This window comes from Hipposideros armiger, unplaced genomic scaffold (assembly GCF_001890085.2).
Source record: "Hipposideros armiger isolate ML-2016 unplaced genomic scaffold, ASM189008v1 scaffold_454, whole genome shotgun sequence".
NCBI classification, from domain to species: domain Eukaryota; kingdom Metazoa; phylum Chordata; class Mammalia; order Chiroptera; family Hipposideridae; genus Hipposideros; species Hipposideros armiger.
In genome coordinates, this window is record NW_017731804.1 from 853494 (window position 1) to 871105 (window position 17612).

General features: G+C 38.6%; 1 protein-coding gene across 2 annotated transcripts in view; it reads left to right on the forward strand.

The window, feature by feature from the left end:
- The window catches only part of TSNAX (translin associated factor X), a 47485-nt gene that overhangs the window by 2722 nt on the left and 27151 nt on the right, over positions 1–17612 (forward strand). For both annotated transcript variants that reach the window (XM_019665857.1, XM_019665856.1), the window contains exons 3-4: positions 566–680; positions 3504–3634. In XM_019665857.1, the coding sequence (XP_019521402.1) occupies positions 566–680; positions 3504–3634 (246 nt within the window). The remainder of the gene's footprint in view (positions 1–565; positions 681–3503; positions 3635–17612) is intronic.

The window sequence follows — 17612 nt, forward strand, 5'->3', positions numbered from 1 at the left end:
CTTCTTATAGAACAGGCATCTTGCTAGGTCTTTGGTGTGATAATGCTTCTGAAATAAAATGGTTATGAAGTTAAATGGTTTATGGGTACTTCAGTGATTAGAGCTTGAAAATGTAGACAGTTGATGTTATTAAAAGTTATAAACGTTTAATTAAATTCTAGTTCCTTTTTTGGGGATATTTATATTGTATGTGGTAAAGTGATTTAAAAAACTTGATGTTATTTAGGGAGGTAGTTGGAAGTAATTTCTCAAAGTAGTTATATGTGATAATTTTGTGATAATCTCATGTTTAATAGACCAAATAGTTTTTACAATATATACATCTCATTATGGGTCTCTGAGTGGTAAAACTCAGTTAAGGCATACCTCTATTTAAAGAAAGAATATTTTGGCTATTAGCAGAGTCTTTGATTTCCAGGTACTTTAGAAATAAAAAAGATTATTTTGTCCTCATTATTTTTGTAGAGTAAATAATAGTTGCTTTATCATGCATAGTACCAATATTGTTTGATAGGTGTTAACTATAGAATATGCATGCTTATGGTTATGTATAATGTATTCTTAGCATTTCAGCAGGAACTTGATGCAAGACATGACAAATACGAGAGACTTGTAAAACTTAGTCGTGATATAACAGTAGAAAGTAAAAGGACAATTTTTCTCCTCCATAGGATTACAAGGTAAGTAAATAACTTTAAAATCTGTTACAGTTGGATACTGTTTGATATAAAATGCTTTATGCCTCACTGGACAGTAACTAGCTGTTAGAATGTTCTGTAACTTATTCTGCAAACGTTGGAATCAGAGGATGTTAGCAGCAGGCAGATTTTAAGAACAAACATTTTAATAAAAATAGGGAAAATTTCCTATTTTCAGAGCAGCCAGGAATTTTGTGTTCTCTTAAGGTCATTCATCGATGTAGCTATTGCTTGTGAAAATATTAAATTTTCGATAGTTTATTAGAGCTTTACTTAGATGATACATGAGGAAATTTTAATACTAGATAAATGTTAAAATCTGCTTAACTTACCTTCCCATTCATTTTCAACTCATTGCAATCTGCTTTTTTGCCTCACAACTATAGAAATTGCCCTTGTTGACTTCGTATGTAGTACACACTCTTTTGCTATTTTCCTACTTTACATTTTTGCAGCATTTGATGATACTGTTGACTACTGAATTCTTTGAAAATGCCTTTTCCTTCAGCTCTAAGATGTTTTCTTTGAACTTTCTTGCTCTAGGACTTTTTTGTTTTTCTAGGTAGGTTATGTATATTTCATAGATTTCTTGGTTGCAAGTAAAAGAAACTAGTATAAACTAGCTTAAGCAGATGAGGGCGGTGAATTTTAAAGATTCAGGAATATTTTATGAATGCAGTTGGGTATCTCCATCTTTCCTCTTTGCTTCTTTGTTTGTTCATATTTCATTGGACCAGCTTTCTTTGCTTCTGTGTTCCACATGGGGTAAAAAGTGTCCCCCCTGCAATTCCCCGAGAGATTGTTGTTACAAATTCTAAATGCCTCTGAAGGATAGCTATGATTGGCTTTGCACTATGTATGTTTTGGAGCATGTAAGGAAGACCAAGTATGACTTATCATCTATTGAGGTATTCTATTCACTAACTTACACATTTAAGGTAACTCTCTAATACTTTTAATTTTTAATCCATTAAGTGGAAGCAAATTTGCCATACATAGCTTTATTGGAATATGACATTCTTAACCTTTTCTTTATTGGTTTTTGCTTGGTTTTTGACCAAGTTCTTAGATAACTTATACACATTGGAGCTTGTATTATGGAAAGAATCAGCACTGTTTTAATTATGAACACTTTTTTTCAATACAAACCAAAATTCTAAAACAATTGCCATCAGTATTCAGCAGTTTATAATAGAACTGTGACAGGAGAACTTAATATTTTAGGAAAAGCCATGTTATTGCATAAAGTCATCTTGCATGTTATTTGTCCACCAGAACATAATGCTCATTACAGTAAGTTTAGAAAGTAGTAATCTTTAGAGAAATAATGAGTGACCAAACAATAAAGTTACCGAATGAAAGAAATCAGTCAGTCATAATACTTAAAATAGCTACTGTCAGTGAGCAGATTTCATATTTTATGCACTGTTTTTTTACTGCATTTGTAACCATGTTGTATAGGCATTTTTGATTAGTAAACAGAAAATAATAAATTTTAAAAATATTATAAATTACAGAAAAGTTAAAATTTATGAAAGAAATCAGCCAGAGTACATGAAGATAACTGCTATTAATTAGCAGATTTCATATTTTAACTGAAAATTTATTTTCTTTAGTAGATATGTTTTTCTTCATCAGTGAGCTTTAGTATTTGTGTCTTTCAAGGAATTTTTACATTTCATCTCATAAGTTTATTCTTTTATTTCTGTAGGATCTGTAGTGACGGCCCCCTCTCTCATTTCTGATGTTGGTAATTTGTGTCCTCTCTTTTTCCTGAACTAATGCCTGTCTAGATCTTTCCTGTTCTGTCTGGCTATCAGTTTTGTTGGTCTTAACGGACCAAATGTTGTTTTCATTGACATTTCCATTTTTTTTTTTTTCTCTTACACTGATTTCTGTTTTTGGCCTTTGTATGCTTGCTTTGGATTCATTTGCTTTTTTTTTTTTGTTTCTTGAGGTGGAAAGCTTAGATCAAAGAAGAGACTGAGATTTTTTCTTTTCTAATATAGGCATTTAGTGCTATTAATTTCCCTTTTAATTGTCTAAGTACACTTTAGCTGCATTCCATGAATTTTGATATTTTTTTTTCATTTTCATTCAGTTGAAAGTATTTTCTCAGGGAGACTCTTTGATTCTATGTAGGTTTTTCATTCCTGCCCTGTCACTTGGAAACTCTCCAGGCAGTAATAAGATGGGACAATTATAGGGCACATGTCCTTTTTTTTCATCCCTCTCTCACGACCACTGTCCCATGCTACTTGTTTTCCAATGTCTGAAAACCTTTGTTTTGTACATATGTTTTTTCTTTTTAGTTGTTTATGTTGGGAAGATAAATTTTGTCCATGTTACTCCATCCTGACTAAAAGCAGACATCTCTAGATGTCATATACCAGGAGTGCCAAAAAATGTATACACATGACTTGTATTCATCTTTTGTTATTGGTATATGTTGAGTATTACAATTTTAATGCAGTTTTTTCCTTTCTTAAAATGTGTATATATTTTTTTGGCACCCTCTGTATTTATAAACATAATTTTTCTTGTAGTTATAATATACTTACAACTTTGTATACCTTTTTCACTTAATATGTTATAGAATTTTCTATGATTTTACATGGAAAAATAAATTGTAATTTTGAATTGGGAATATCCAAACTTTTAATAAACTCAATTGTAGTTTTGAGTTGGGAGTATCTAAATATAATATTTATGGAGTCCTATATTAACCAATAATCAGATTATTTCAGTTTTTCACTATAAGGCTTCTAGGTGATCCCCTGAAAGTTCCTTATATCTTGATTATAGTGCTCCTGACATGGAAGAAATACTGACTGAATCAGAAATTAAGTTAGACGGTGTCAGACAGAAGATACTGCAGGTGGCCCAGGAGCTCTCAGGAGAAGACATGCATCAGTTCCACAGAGCTGTGACTACAGGTGCGCCTAGGTCTCTTCAGTGGTAACCTTTAAAAAAAAAGAGTGTGTTACATGATTTCTGTGTGAGTTGCATGAATTTTAATTGATACTTGGTGAAATATTATTGGCTTTAAAAAATTGGAACTGCTGAATAATAATGTAAAGGTAACTCAGAGACTATAATTGGCTTTACTTTTCTGACCATAGTAATAGTCGTTGATGGATTTTAGTAAAGTAATTGAGGAAGCTGCCGTGATAGAATGACCTTTATTCTTGAGTGTGTAGGGTGAGTTCAGACAGGGCACATCTCATTTCCCACTGTGGTGTGTCTCAGCAGTGGCTGTAAGTTTCAGATTTAGTAGGTTCAGAAAAGAGAATGTATCACCTAGCAGGGTGGACCCAGACGTCTCATAACGTGACTCCATACTGGGTTTTGTATTCATTTAAAATGTTCCAGAGAGTACTGGATGTTGGTGCTATCACCATTTGCAAGTTACAGTTGGTCCTTGGACAACACAGAGTTTAGGGGTGCCGACACCCCACCCCCACTTTTTGCGCAGTCAAAAGTCTGCATATAACTTTTGACTCCCCTAAACTTTACTTATTGTCTATTGTTGACCTTACCATTAACATAAACAGTTGATTAACACATATTTTATATGTTTTAGGTATTATGTACTGTATTATAGTAAAGTCAGCTAAAGAAAAAATGTTATTAAGAAAATCATAAGGAAGAGGAAATACAGTTATAGTACTGTATGTATTGAAAAATATTTGCATATAAGCGGACCTATACGGTTCAAACACTTGTTGTTCAAGGGTCAGCTGTAGTTGTATAAATGTTTAAAGTGCTTGATTCTCTCCTCTTCATCCTTTTCTTGAGTTCACTGACAGAAGAGATACTGTATATTCACACATACCCTAAAATTTTCAGAGACCATGTCAAAGGTTGGTTGATATTTATAGAAGTACATGGAAGTTTTGGGTTTCTTTCTATCAAATGCTGATTTCACTGAGCTCAGGTCAAGGACCACTGAAGTCAGTTCAGTGGGAAATGACTTCATTTCGTATTTGTTCAGTATGTGTCCAGTTTTAGTCTAAACATTATAATTTCAACACTTGCTTTTCAGAAATGTTGACCTGTAGTGTGTTGAAATGTTGTTTATTATTGCTCAATAATTTTATATATATGTATATATGTATATATGTATATATAGGTATATTCGACATACAACATTATATTAGTTTCAGGTAAACAGCATAATGATTTGATATTTGTGTGTGTTGTGAAATAATCACAATAAGTCTAGTTACCATCCATCACCATGCATAGTTACAGAATGTTTTTTCTCGTGATGTACTTTTAAGAGCTACTCTTAGCAAGTTTCAGATATGCAGTACAGTAGCTCTAACTGTAGTTGCCGTGCTGTGCATTCCGTCCCTTTGACTTAGTCATTTTGTAACTGGAAGTCTGTATCTTTTGACCCCTTCCCCCATTTCGCCCACCTCCCACCCCTGCCTCTGGCAACCGCTTGGAATGTCTTTTAATAGCAGTAAGAGAAAGTACCTGTGTCCCCCAGGTAAAGCTGTGGGGATGCTATTGGAAACTGAGCGATAACTCAGGTTCTGTGAGGAGTCGTCGTAGTATATTCCCAGAGGAGATACATTCCCGTCATCGTCATTTATAATTTACTAACAGGGATTTATTTGTTTTTTTAAATAATAGCACACGTAATAAAAGAAATTATAAATTCAGTTTGTCAAGTGGTACAAACTTGAATATGACAGATTTGGCTGGGTTGGAGAGCAGACCAGAGATACTGGTGGGAAGAAGAGTGACATGAAAGCTAAAACAAGCCTTTAGAAGGAAACACGAGAATATCTTCATGATCTTCTTCTGGTAGGAAAGATGTTTTTTTTTTTTTTTTTAAATTTTATTGGGGAACAGCCATGGTCATTGGTTACACATTGCTTTCATGCTAAAATGGCATATTTGACTCTTTTAGGGAGGGCACAGCTCACAGCAGTCCATGTGGGGATCAAACTGGCAATCTTGGTGTTATCAGCACCACGCTCTAACCAACTGAGCTAACCAGTCACCCCAAGGAGAGATTTTTTTTTTAATGACACAAATAAGCATTAACTGCTATAGGAAAAATAGATCAATTGAATTTCATTAAAATTAAGAAATGCTGTTTATCAAAAGGCATTAAGAAAGTGAAAAGGCAAGCTGAAGTCTGAGAGAAGTCATTTAAATACATCAGATAAAGGACTGTCATACAGGATATAGGAAGAATTCTTACAAATCAAAAGAAGACAAACAGTTTTAAAAATCAGCAAAAACCTTGAACAGAGGCTTTAAAAAAGTGAATGTTCAGATGGCTAATAATCATGCGAAAAGGTGCTCAGCATTGTTACTCACTCGAGTAACGCAAACTAAAACCATGATGAGACACCGTTCACTCCCAGCATGATTAAATTATAAAGACTGAGAAGAGCTTTTAAAATTGGTAATGTCTAGCTAAAAACATGTGCCTACCATCTGATCACTTCTGGGTGTGTACCCAAGAGACAGGAGGCTTATGTCACCAACAGCTATAGCCATAATAGCCAAAAACTGAAAAATGACTGAGACATCCATCCACAGGAGAATGGATAAATTGTGGCATAATCATACAAGGGAATACTATATAACAATAAAAAATGATAAACGTGCGCAGCAGCAAAGATGAACCTCCCATTCTGTTGGCACAATGAGACACAAGAATATCTCCTGCATAATTCCATTTACGTAGGTTCAGAAAGAGGCAGAATTCATGTGGGGGATGAAAGGCAGGATAGCGCTTGCCTGGGGGAGTGGTTACTGACTAGGGGCATGAGAGAACCTTGGGGAGTGATAGGAGTGTTTTATACTCTGATTTGGGTGGGGACACATAGGTGTGTACATATGTAAAGATTCATTGAGTTACACGTTTAAGATTTCCACACTTCACTGTTGATAATTTAGAGCTCATTTTTTTAACAAGGGAAGTCACTGTTGACTGATGAGTTCTTAGCACCCTCTTCCGGAGCAGTTCTTTGTATCAGGAGGTTGCATCAATAATAATTCTCTTCATGACAGTCCTGTGGTGGAAATATGTGCCGTGTTTAGTGAGAACAGCCATGCCTTTCCTATTAACGATATTCTTTGTCCAAACCCCTGTGGTGAGGAATCTCTGGGGCCTTCTCATTTCTGGTTGGAAGGCAGGGCAGCTCATGTTTGGGCAGGTTGGCCTTGTTCTGCTTGAGCTCCTGCACGTTTTACCTGCCTCTTCCAGTGGCAGGGGAGTGGGGAAGAGGTCAGCCAGGACACCCAGCACACTCACCTCTCAGTTCTCAGGGGTGGTTGGAATCCAGAAGTGGCCTCTCCAGGCTGCAGGGACATCGTAGGTCTAGATCAGGAGCCCTGGTATTCATCAGTCGTTTCTGTGTGAGTCCTAATTGCCATAAGGAGTCCCGTGAATTGTCGCGATGGCTCTGTGCCCATATGCATCAATGTAGCCCTACCCACACTGGAGAGAGATCCATGGCAGGCCAATAGCTCGGTCATGAAGGTCCTGCCGCGTATAAATAGGGGTGCATATAAATAGATTCTAGAGCAGCGGTTCTCAACCTGTGGGTCGCGACCCCTTTCACAGGGGTCACCGGGTACTCGTATGTGGGCGTATCTGCATGTGGGCCTGCAGATGGATAGAGGAGCAGTGTCTCGGTTCCTAAGACCATTGAAAATATGTGTTTTCCGATGGTTTTAGGTGACCCCTGTGAAAGGCTGAGGACCACTGTTCTAGAGGGTTAATGGGCAGCTGGAGTTGGTGGTGGGGGAGGGAGTTGGGTCTCAGTTTCTGGAAAGTCCTTCATCTGAAAAAGCAGTACAGTCTAAATGCTTTACTGCTTTAAGTAAACAAACCCCATCCTACAGCGTCTTCTAAGTACCATACTACCTGGGATAACAAAAGGCTGGTGTGTGAGTAACTTCCATAATCTTGATTATTTTTTCTATCTTGTAAAAATTCATGGGGCTGTAATATATATAATAAAAGCTGACCACAGTAGTCTTCACTTTTGGCGTCCATCCATGCTTAAAATTTACGTATTTTTATAAAAACTTGTATGTTCTTCTCACAGTGTTGGTGCTTCATCAGACACAGATGTTGTGTTTAGATTAAACTTCTCAAGTCTGTATTAGTACATGGTTAAGCCCTACTATTCGTGACAACTTAAAGTTCCCCAGTATCTGGTGGGGCATCCTAGGTTTGCTCTGTTTGGCCTAGAAATCTATTTTGTATGTCCTTCATTCATCAATGAGTCAAGTACACGGAAAGACTTCAAACAAGGGCAAGGATCATCTGGACAGTGATACGAAAAGAAACCTGGAAAGTTGCACTTGATTTCAGAACCAAACAGAGAAGTGGAGAATAAAAGGCAGAGGGAACATTTCATTGAGCCCCTAGTAGAGCACTTCTTGTCTTAAATCAGGAAGGAAACCCTGCACTCGTGGAAAGAGTTTAGGTAGGTAGGGCGTTGATAAAATGGGAGTGGCCTTCTCCAGACTTCCCCACTTCACTCTGTCAGTGAGCATTAGTATCAGCACCGAATTCTGCTTTAGGCCTTTATCGTTTGTAAGTATTCTTTGAAGATTACCTACTCAAGGATTAAAAATTTAAGGATTCCCTATATCTCACTTTTCCGTAAGAAGTCTTTAAAATAAAACAAGGTTCTTTAAATTGAAGCAATAAAGATGTGTTTTCTTAAACTTAAGGAATAAAATAAAGAGGTATCTGGGACTTAAAATTGCTGACAGATATTTGATTTGATAAAATAAGGTTATTTATAATTAGAGTAGCATTAACAATGTGATGCTTATGAATAGCTTGCTGCTTGTAATTGTTAAGTGCTTGTTTTGGTGTTACTCCAAATAGTTGTTCTTTGGACTTGAAGATAAAACAATTCTGGCATTGAACTAAAGGAGTTCAGTGCTTTTCCTCATTAAGAATAGTGCTAATGGCACGCAGAGCATTTCCCCAAGGGATACTTGTGTGAGCTCAAACAGTGAGTATCCTACTAATAATTGAACAACAACAAAAAGTGAGGTCTGTTTTCTACACATTTCTTATCAGAGTAGATTACAGATTGTCCCAAGGGATGGTTAAACAAATGAACGTATCATTAGCGGCTTGAAATAAGTCACTTAAAAAAATTTTTGTGCCCTATCATGTTTTTGTTTTTTTACTCTCTTGTTGAAAAATTAATAGTGGGGGGGGAAAGGTCCTCCATCTCAAAGAAAAAATAATTTTTTTTGAGCTTAGTTTATATCACTGAGAGAGTTACAAAAATTAATTAAAGTTGAGACATTTTGATGTACAAAACTAAGTTCAGACCTGAACTAATATTTTAATTCTCTTATCCAAGAATGTGAATGATGGGGTAAGTGGGTGTTTGGGGCCAGTTAGAAATATTTTTTAAGCCATCATTCTTTATATTCATGACCTTTGCAATATCCCTAAGACACAGATGTTATTTTACCACTTCATAAGTGGGGAAGTTGAGGCTTACAGAAGTTAAACAACTTGCCTAAGGTCATAAGCTTGTAAGTGGTACCACTATTTAATTTGCCTACTGACTTTAGAACCTAACCCCTAATGAAGGCTTTATCTTGCTTAAACTCCCCTTCTCCCAAATATTAAGGTTTTCCTTATAAACCTAGCACACACAGCTCTTAAGTTGCTCTTTTTTTCCGATAGTACTTAGCACCTTTTGGCACACTATATAATCTCCTTATATAGCATATTTCTTTATTGTCTTCTCTCTCCCCACCTACTAGAATGTAAACTCTACAAGTCCCGACAAATGGGTTTTTTTTAGTTGTTGTTATTCCCTGATGTGTATCCTAGATACTTATTAAGTGTTTGTTTAAGCATTGACAGAATGAAGACAAAACTTTTAAAAGGGCTTTTCTTTTTTGTTCAACCAAATCCTTTGTCTGATTATTTGCTTTTGCAAATTTTTGACTGTTGTTTGTTCCTTTCAAATGAAAACATGTTTCCAGGGGCTGTTACTTAGACATGAAGCAGAGATAGGCCAGTATGACTATTTAGGGAAGTTCTAAATCTCATATCAGGACAGAGAAATTCGATTTAGGTTCAGCCTGTTGGCAAAATTGAAAAGGCTCACTGAAAAAATGAACTAGGATATTAAGATCTGTAAGCCTTTGGAATGGTAGAAGAATTTAGTGAAAGGAAAGCTACATCTAAAAATTGAATTAATCTGTTTATGAGTGAAGATGAAGTTTGTCAGGGATGTCAGTTAAGGTAAAGCTAAGTGCTGAAACAAATGTATAAACCGCGATATTTTGGTGACTTAACAAAATAGGAATTGGTTCTTTATCACTTAAAGCCCAGGCTTTGTGATGGTGGTTTGAGTGTGCTCTGCCCACTTGGTCATTTGGGGACCCAGGATCATGGGGCTGTGTCTCATCAGGACGCGGTTACCAAGCTGGGCCAGGCCATCAACACAGGACTGGTGGCTGGGCCAGCCTTGGAAGGGGCGTAGGTTACTCATGCCCAGTTTATTGGCCGGTCCCATGGCCACACCTAACTTCAAGGGAGAATGGGAAATATGGTTTCTTTCTGTGCCAAGGAAAATGAAATGTTTGATAAAAAAGTTTTTTCCGGGGCCAGCCAAGTGGCTCAGTTGGTTAAGAGTTGGCTTGGGAGCGCAAGCTCTGAGCAGCAGGGCCGCTGGTTTGGTTCCCACATGGACCAGTGATGCTGCGCCCTTTACAGCTAAGATGGTGAACATCAGCTTGACTTGGAGCTGTGTTGCCAGCGCCAGCCTAGGCCGCAGTGGGGCTGCAGTGGGCTGCCATGAGCTACCGTGACTGGCTGGCAGCCAGCGTGAGCGGCCGGCAGCTGGCGAGAACTGCCATGAGCCGCTGTGAGTAGCCGTCCAATGGCCAGCGAGCGACTGCCTCATCCGGGAAGAACACAATGATAATACCAACAAGGGCCAGTGAAGTGGAGTCCTCCACGACTAGACTGAAGAACAAAAGGACAGCAACTTGTCTGTTCCCCTTCCCTGATTCCCCAACACTGTTCCTCTCCCCAATAAAATCCTTATAAAAATTTTTTTTTCCCTCTGCCCAACATGGCAATTTGATGTCCATTTGGTTTAGTGTATTTTACATTTTTTTCTGAATATATTTTAATTTTATTTAAAAGCATTCATTTATCTAATTTGAAAATAATTTTATAACTAAGTGGTTTGAGGAGATGGAGGCCTGTGATCTCATTTGATAAGTGAGCTTAGTGATGTATTGGAACCGAATCTGCTGTGTGTTACCTGCTCTTACACGCTTTCTGCTAGACAACTTCCCCTGAGAGCTGGTATTCAGGGCTTTATTCTTTAACTGTTTTCTCTAAAGCCAAAGGCTTGTACTTGAAGATCTCAGATTCCATATCTGGTTAAAGACACTACGTCCTTTAATTTACCTGAATGTGTAAGTAAAATAGAGGTAGTTTAAATTTGTGTTTAAACGTGAAATGATTCAGTAAACTTTTTGTGTGACTCTCTTAATCACAGTTTAATAAGTGTATATTATCATACCGCAGACTTCTGTGGTAAATCCTATGACCGTGAGAAAATCTCTCCATAGGCATTTTCTGGGTTACAAAAACTCAGTTTGTAAACATTCTTTTATTTATTTATTTATTTAAGATTTTTTTATTGGGGATCCAGGGAAGGGGAACAGACAAGTTGCTGTCCTTTTGTTCTTCAGTCTAGTTGTAGAGGACATCGCTTCACTGGCCCATGTTGGTATTATCATTGCACTCTTCCCAGGTGAGGCAGATCGGTCGCCGGCCACTGGACGGCCGCTCACAGTGGCTCTTGGCAGCTCACGCTGGCTTCCAGCCATTCATGGTAGCTTTATGGCAGCCCACTGCAGCCTATGCCGTTGCCGGCGACTCACGGCAGCCCAGCTCCAGATCGAGCTGTTGTTTACCATTAGCTGTAGAGGGCAGCGTCACTGGCCTCATGTGGGATCCAAACTGGGCCCTGCTGCTCAGAACTGGCGTCCCAAGCCAGCTCTTAGCCAACGTGCCACTCGGCCGGCCCTATAAGTTCTGTTTAGATAAATGTCTGTGCATGCTACTTAGACTGTCCAGGGATTTGGAGGTCTTTTAGCCCAGTTTCTCTTTTCACCTTGGAACATTCCTGTTGCTTTTCAGAAATCCTGTTTTAGAAAGTTTCTCTTTTGAGCTTAGGTCTGTCAATTGATGAGGATGTGGGCAAGTAGGGACCATGGAAGAGAGGTCCCTACTCAGATCTGGACATAAGCACCAAGTCAGAGAGCCCCTGAATCCCTGACAAACTCTCTTAATTGATAATGCCTTCATAGGATAAATAATAGTGTTCCATTAACATAATTTGCCCATTACGCCTTAGAATTAGAGTGCATGTTGGGTTAGGGTAACATTTTGGAAGAATAATGGCCTCTTTTAATGGTGAGTTAATACATGGAAAACAAAGAATAAAAAACCCCACCGCTTTCTTTAAAGAATTTTTGCAATATTATCTAACAAAATTTAATGCCTGTCTTTTTTATTTTAATTATTCTTACCTCAGTATAATTCAGCAGTCACAGAGGTGGGCTTTTGTACCAGACCCTGGTGTGTTATTCTGTGTAAATCCTACAGTGAGGTAGGTGTTTGTACTTACAGATGAGGAAATTGAAGTGCAGTAAAGTTAACTTCCCATAGTTCACATAACTAATAAGAGACTGAATTAGCTTTTGAACCCAGGACATCCTCATTTCAAGTCCGTGCTTTCTGTTACGCCATTATCACATCTGGGAGAAGGCTAGAGGCAGGAAGGTGAGTAAGAAGGCTATGTCGCTCGTTCAGGTGCACAGGGAACAGGGCTTCGGTTTAGTGTTAGCAATAGGGATGGACAGTAAGGGGCATGCTTTTAGGATATGGTTTTTTTTAAAAAGTGCAGGGGAAAAGGAATAATAGTCTAGGAAAACTGTTTAGGTGTCTAGTTTGGCCAGTCGGTTTAATGGGGATGTTATTTGTTAAGAGGAGAAAAGACAAGACGGAATGGAGTTAATTGGAAATTATGGTGCATCCGAGTAGCTGTCTAATAGGCAATTGGATATACGAGTGTGGGTCTAGAGGACCAGTCTGCAGGTGCAGCCTTGTGGTCATCAGCTTAAAGCTGTGGCTGGATTTGTAGACATGGAGGAGATTGTCCAAGGAGAGTGGAGAGTGAGGAGGAAGTCCAGGATTGGGTCCTGTGGGAAGCTTAACTAAAGGCAATAGAATATTTGATGGAAGAGGACTCCTGAAGAAGCAAGGAGAATGGATCTATCCAGAGCTTAGGTAGACTGACAAGCCTTGTGTGAGAGGAAAGCCACCTCTTCTGAGGTACAGTTAAGGATGAGTGTGGAGGTAGGCAATGAGGAAATTCCTGCTCAGTAACCTCTCTTCCTGTCATGTGCTGAGCAAGGATGGGAGGTGGGGCAGTGGTTTGGAAGTGAAGGGAGATTGTAGATACAAGAATGACCGAGGGTAATGGGGGTGACAGCTCAATCGGGAACGTTACATAATTATGGTTAATCATGTTTGAAAGTTTTCCTGATCAATAAAGGCGATCTTTTCTGTATAGAAATAGGAATGAATGAGGTAGAAAGTTAGATTAATTCATGGTTAGGATTTAATTCATGGCTAGTTGGTTACAATAGGATGACAATGGGAGAAGTAGGACAACATATTCAGCTTGATACACTACTATGGCCCTTTTGGTTGTTAAAATAAAAACATACTTCTGTGTCTGTTAGTAAGTAGTATATTATTAACTGTGATGAGTAATAAAATTAATTATTAATACATAATTATTAACATACAGATTTCAGCATATCTGTTTTATCTCAGAAGCCAAGCTTGCACTGTGATTGTAAGATACTATATTAATTTGCTAGGACTGCCATAATAAATGGCACAGACTGGGGCGCTTAAACACAGAATTTTATTTTCTTTTATTTCTGGAGGCCTGAAGTCCAAGATCAAGGTGTTGGCAGGGTTGGTGTTGTTCCTGAGGCCTCTGTCTTAGGCTTAAAGATGGCCATCCACTTCCAGTGTCCCCACGTGGTCTTTCCTCTGTGCATGGGCATCCCTAGTGTCTCTCTTTCCTAATGTCCTTTTACAAGTCAGGCTGGATGAGCACTCACCCTAACAGCCTCATTTTCATGTAATTCCCTTTCGAAGGCCCTGTCTCCAAATATAGTTGCATTCTGAGGTCCTAGGGGTTAGGGCTGTAGCATATGAATTTGGAGGGCTATAGTTCAGCCCATAGCATACTTCCTGGTTTTTGCACTTCAGCTAGAGGGCAAGTTACAGAAATTGTTATTTTGAGGTGGGGAGACTGGGTAGTCACCTCAAGTTAAGTCCAGTGTGGAGGGGGGGATTTGTGTTGTATGGCTGAGCTGTGGCCCTCTTCTATAAATCTCTGAAAGAAATGCCCTGTCTGAGGGGAGAAGCACATAGTATTTGGGGAGTCTACTGGGAACCAGAGATAGACACAGGTGTGTCATCGAACTCATTGATATAGAGAACATAGTGATGGTTGACAGATGGGAAGAGGGTTGGGGGGTGGGCAAAAAAAGTGAAGGGATTAAGAAGTACAAATTGCAAGTTATACGAATAGTCACGGGGATGTAAAGTACAGCATAGGGAATATAGTCAATAGTATTGCAATAACTGTATGGTGCTGGTCGGGTACTAGACTGATTGGGGTGGTCACTTCATAAGATATATAAATGTCTAATCACTGTTGTACACTTGAAACTGATATTACCCTTGATATCCAGTTATCACCGCTACCTAATTCCAGAGTATTTTCATCACCCCAAAAATGAACCTCTTACCTATTAGCAGCCACTGCCCATCTCCCTTCCTGTATCCCAATACACCCAAACCCTTGGCAACCACTAATCTTTCTGTTTCCATGGAGTTGCCTATTCTGGATATCTCATATAAATAGAATCATGGAGTCTGTTGCCTTTTGTGTCTGGCTTCTCTCACTTAGCATAATGTTTTCACGGTTCATCTATGTCAGGGGTGTCAAACTGGCGGCCCGCGGGCCGCATGTGGCCCTCAAGGTAATTTTTGTGGCCCACAATGCTCTGAAATAAAATGAAAATAGAAAAAATTGTTATGAAGAAAATAGCGCTTAGGGGAGATCGGGGCAATACCGTACACACAATTCCCTCGTTAACCCTTTAACTACTGAAGACGAGTATACAAAAAATAAACCTTAAGCGCCGCATGCAGCCCGCGGGCCGCCGGTTTGACACCCCTGATCTATGTCATAGCACGTATCAGTATTTTATGCCTTTTTTGGGGCTGAATAATATTCCATCGTACATACAAATCACATTTTGTTTATGCATTCATCAGTTGAGGGACATTTGGATTGTTTCTACTTTTGGGCCATTGTGAAAGCACTATGAACATTTGCCTGCAAGTCTTGATGTGAACATAGCGTTTCATTTCTCTTGGGTGTACACCTAGGAGTGGAATTGCTGGGTCACACGGCAAACAAGTTTCTAAAATACTAAAAGCCTGGAAAGAAAGTAGAGACATGAAATTCATGTCTCTTGTCTGTTTACCTTTATATCTGGTTTTTGGTAGAGATTTGGCCTGGATGTATATTGCTTAAATATTACAAGAATAAGTAAAACTAATCAGAAGCATTTAATTGGTTTTCCTTGTATAGGTTCTATTAGAAGAACAAGAAGAGAAATAACAAATTCCATAAAAGCAATCTACAGACTTCTCTCTTACTGGCAGCTGTTTCTGTAAATAATTCTAATTGGATTTCATCCAAGGCAGAGGCAGAAGGGGCAGGCATTGTTTGATGGAATATGGCAGTAGGTTGAAATCTTTCACCTTGGGGATTATTCACTGAAAATAGCGGATGTCCTTTTCATCAAGTTAAAACATAACTTGTTTAAACATCCTTTTACCTACATGTGACCAAAAACGCTTTACAGTGTTTTGTGCCAGATGTCCTTGAACTTTCTCTATAGCATGTCATGAAACCTAATTTCTATGGAGCAAAAATGGCCGCCTCATCTGCAGTAACTTCAATCAAACACATCTAGGACAACTTAAATAGTGACTTTAGATATACTTGAAAATGTAATTTAAAAAAAAATTATTATTTTTTTAATTGGGGAATTGGGGGAGGGGAGCAGTGTTGGGGAATTAGGGAAGGGGATCAGCCAAGTTGTTCTTCAATCTTAGTTGTGGAGGGTGCCAGTCGCCATGTGGCTGCCTGTCAGCAGCTTGTGGCCTCTAAGCTCAAGGTGCTCGGTTCAGTCTTAGTTGCGGGTGGACGTAGCCACCATCCCATGCAGGAGTAGAACCAGCAGCTTTGTTGTTAAGAGTGCATGCTCTATCCACAGAGCCATCGGGGGGAGCGGCAGCTCAGCTCAAGGTGCCAAGTTCAGTCTTAGTTGCGGGCGGGTGTAGCCCACCATGGAACAGGCAGTCTTGTTAGGAGCATGTGCTCTCACCAGCAGAGCCATCCTGCCACCTGTTGGCAGCTTAGCGACAGCTCAGCTCGGACACAGTGTCATTGGCCTATGTGGGAATCAAACTGGTGGCCCTGTTGCTCAGAGCTCGCGCTCTTAAGCTAACTCTTAACCAACTGAGCCACTTGGCCAGCCCCAAAATGTAATATTTGATAGCCATCCACTTTAATAGAAATTGTCACCAGAGATGAATTTTGAGGGCTTTTTTTATGTATCCTCTTTTCTTCACCTAAAAAAATACATAAGAAAACTCTTAAGACCTCTAATTCTGAACATCATCAGTTTGAACTTTAATCTTGTAAGAACATTTCTTTGGTTGTGGACTTAAATCCAAAGTACTATAAATTAGTACAATGAGATGGGAACATTTGAATACCAAATTTTAAAATATTTTTTATTAAAGCTCTTATAGTTTCATAAAACTAGTGAGGATAGAGAGAGAGAGATTATTATAAGCAGTTTACTGAACATTTGAGCCTTTTCTGTCTATGAAGTGATATCTTCGGGGATGGGGAAAGGAGCAAAATCATGAGGGCGTGCATGATGCTTGCCTTCAGGGCTTTAGGGTGTGAAATAGGTGCTCATACAGCTGTTTATGATACACGCCAAGTGGAGTATTTAACTGTAAGTTTTATGTAGTGGGTATGAAGAAGCGAGTGCTGCCTTATTTGGGCTCATCAAAACATTTAAACTTTTTACCGTTGGAAACAGGCACAGAATGTCATGAAGCATATAGTTTGAGAAACTAGAGAATAAGTTAAATAAAGCACAAAGGAAAGCTGAAGTGGGGATTTAGTGGGGAAAAAAGAGAAAACGTGAATATGTATTATGTGGAGTTGAATGTACAGAAGTACATAAGGTGGGAAGGGCATGAGCTTTTGAATTATAGATCATTGTTTACATTACTCAGTATGTGACCTGGATGAATGTCTTACTTTCTTAACTGTTTTGAGCCTCAGGTTTTTTTATCCATAAGAGAAAGATAGTAATATAGCTATGTAAGGTTATAATGAGCATTAAGAAGATAGATGTGAAGTACATTATCTTCCATATAACTGACACTCAAGACTTAATAAGCTACTGCTAGTACTTGATTTATATATTTTTAAAGTTTTATTGGAGGCTTCTGGGCATGTACCCAAAAGAATTGAAAACAGGGACTCGAGAAGATATTTGTACACCAACATGGGTGAACCTGGAGGACATGATGTTGAGTGAAGTAAGCCAGTCTCACAAGGACAAATACTGTACATTTCACTCATGAGATAGAGTATTCAGATTCAGAGACAGAAAGTAGAACACTGGTTGTTAGGGAATGAGGAGTTGTTATTTAATGGGCACAGAGTCTCAGTTTTGTAAGATGAAAAA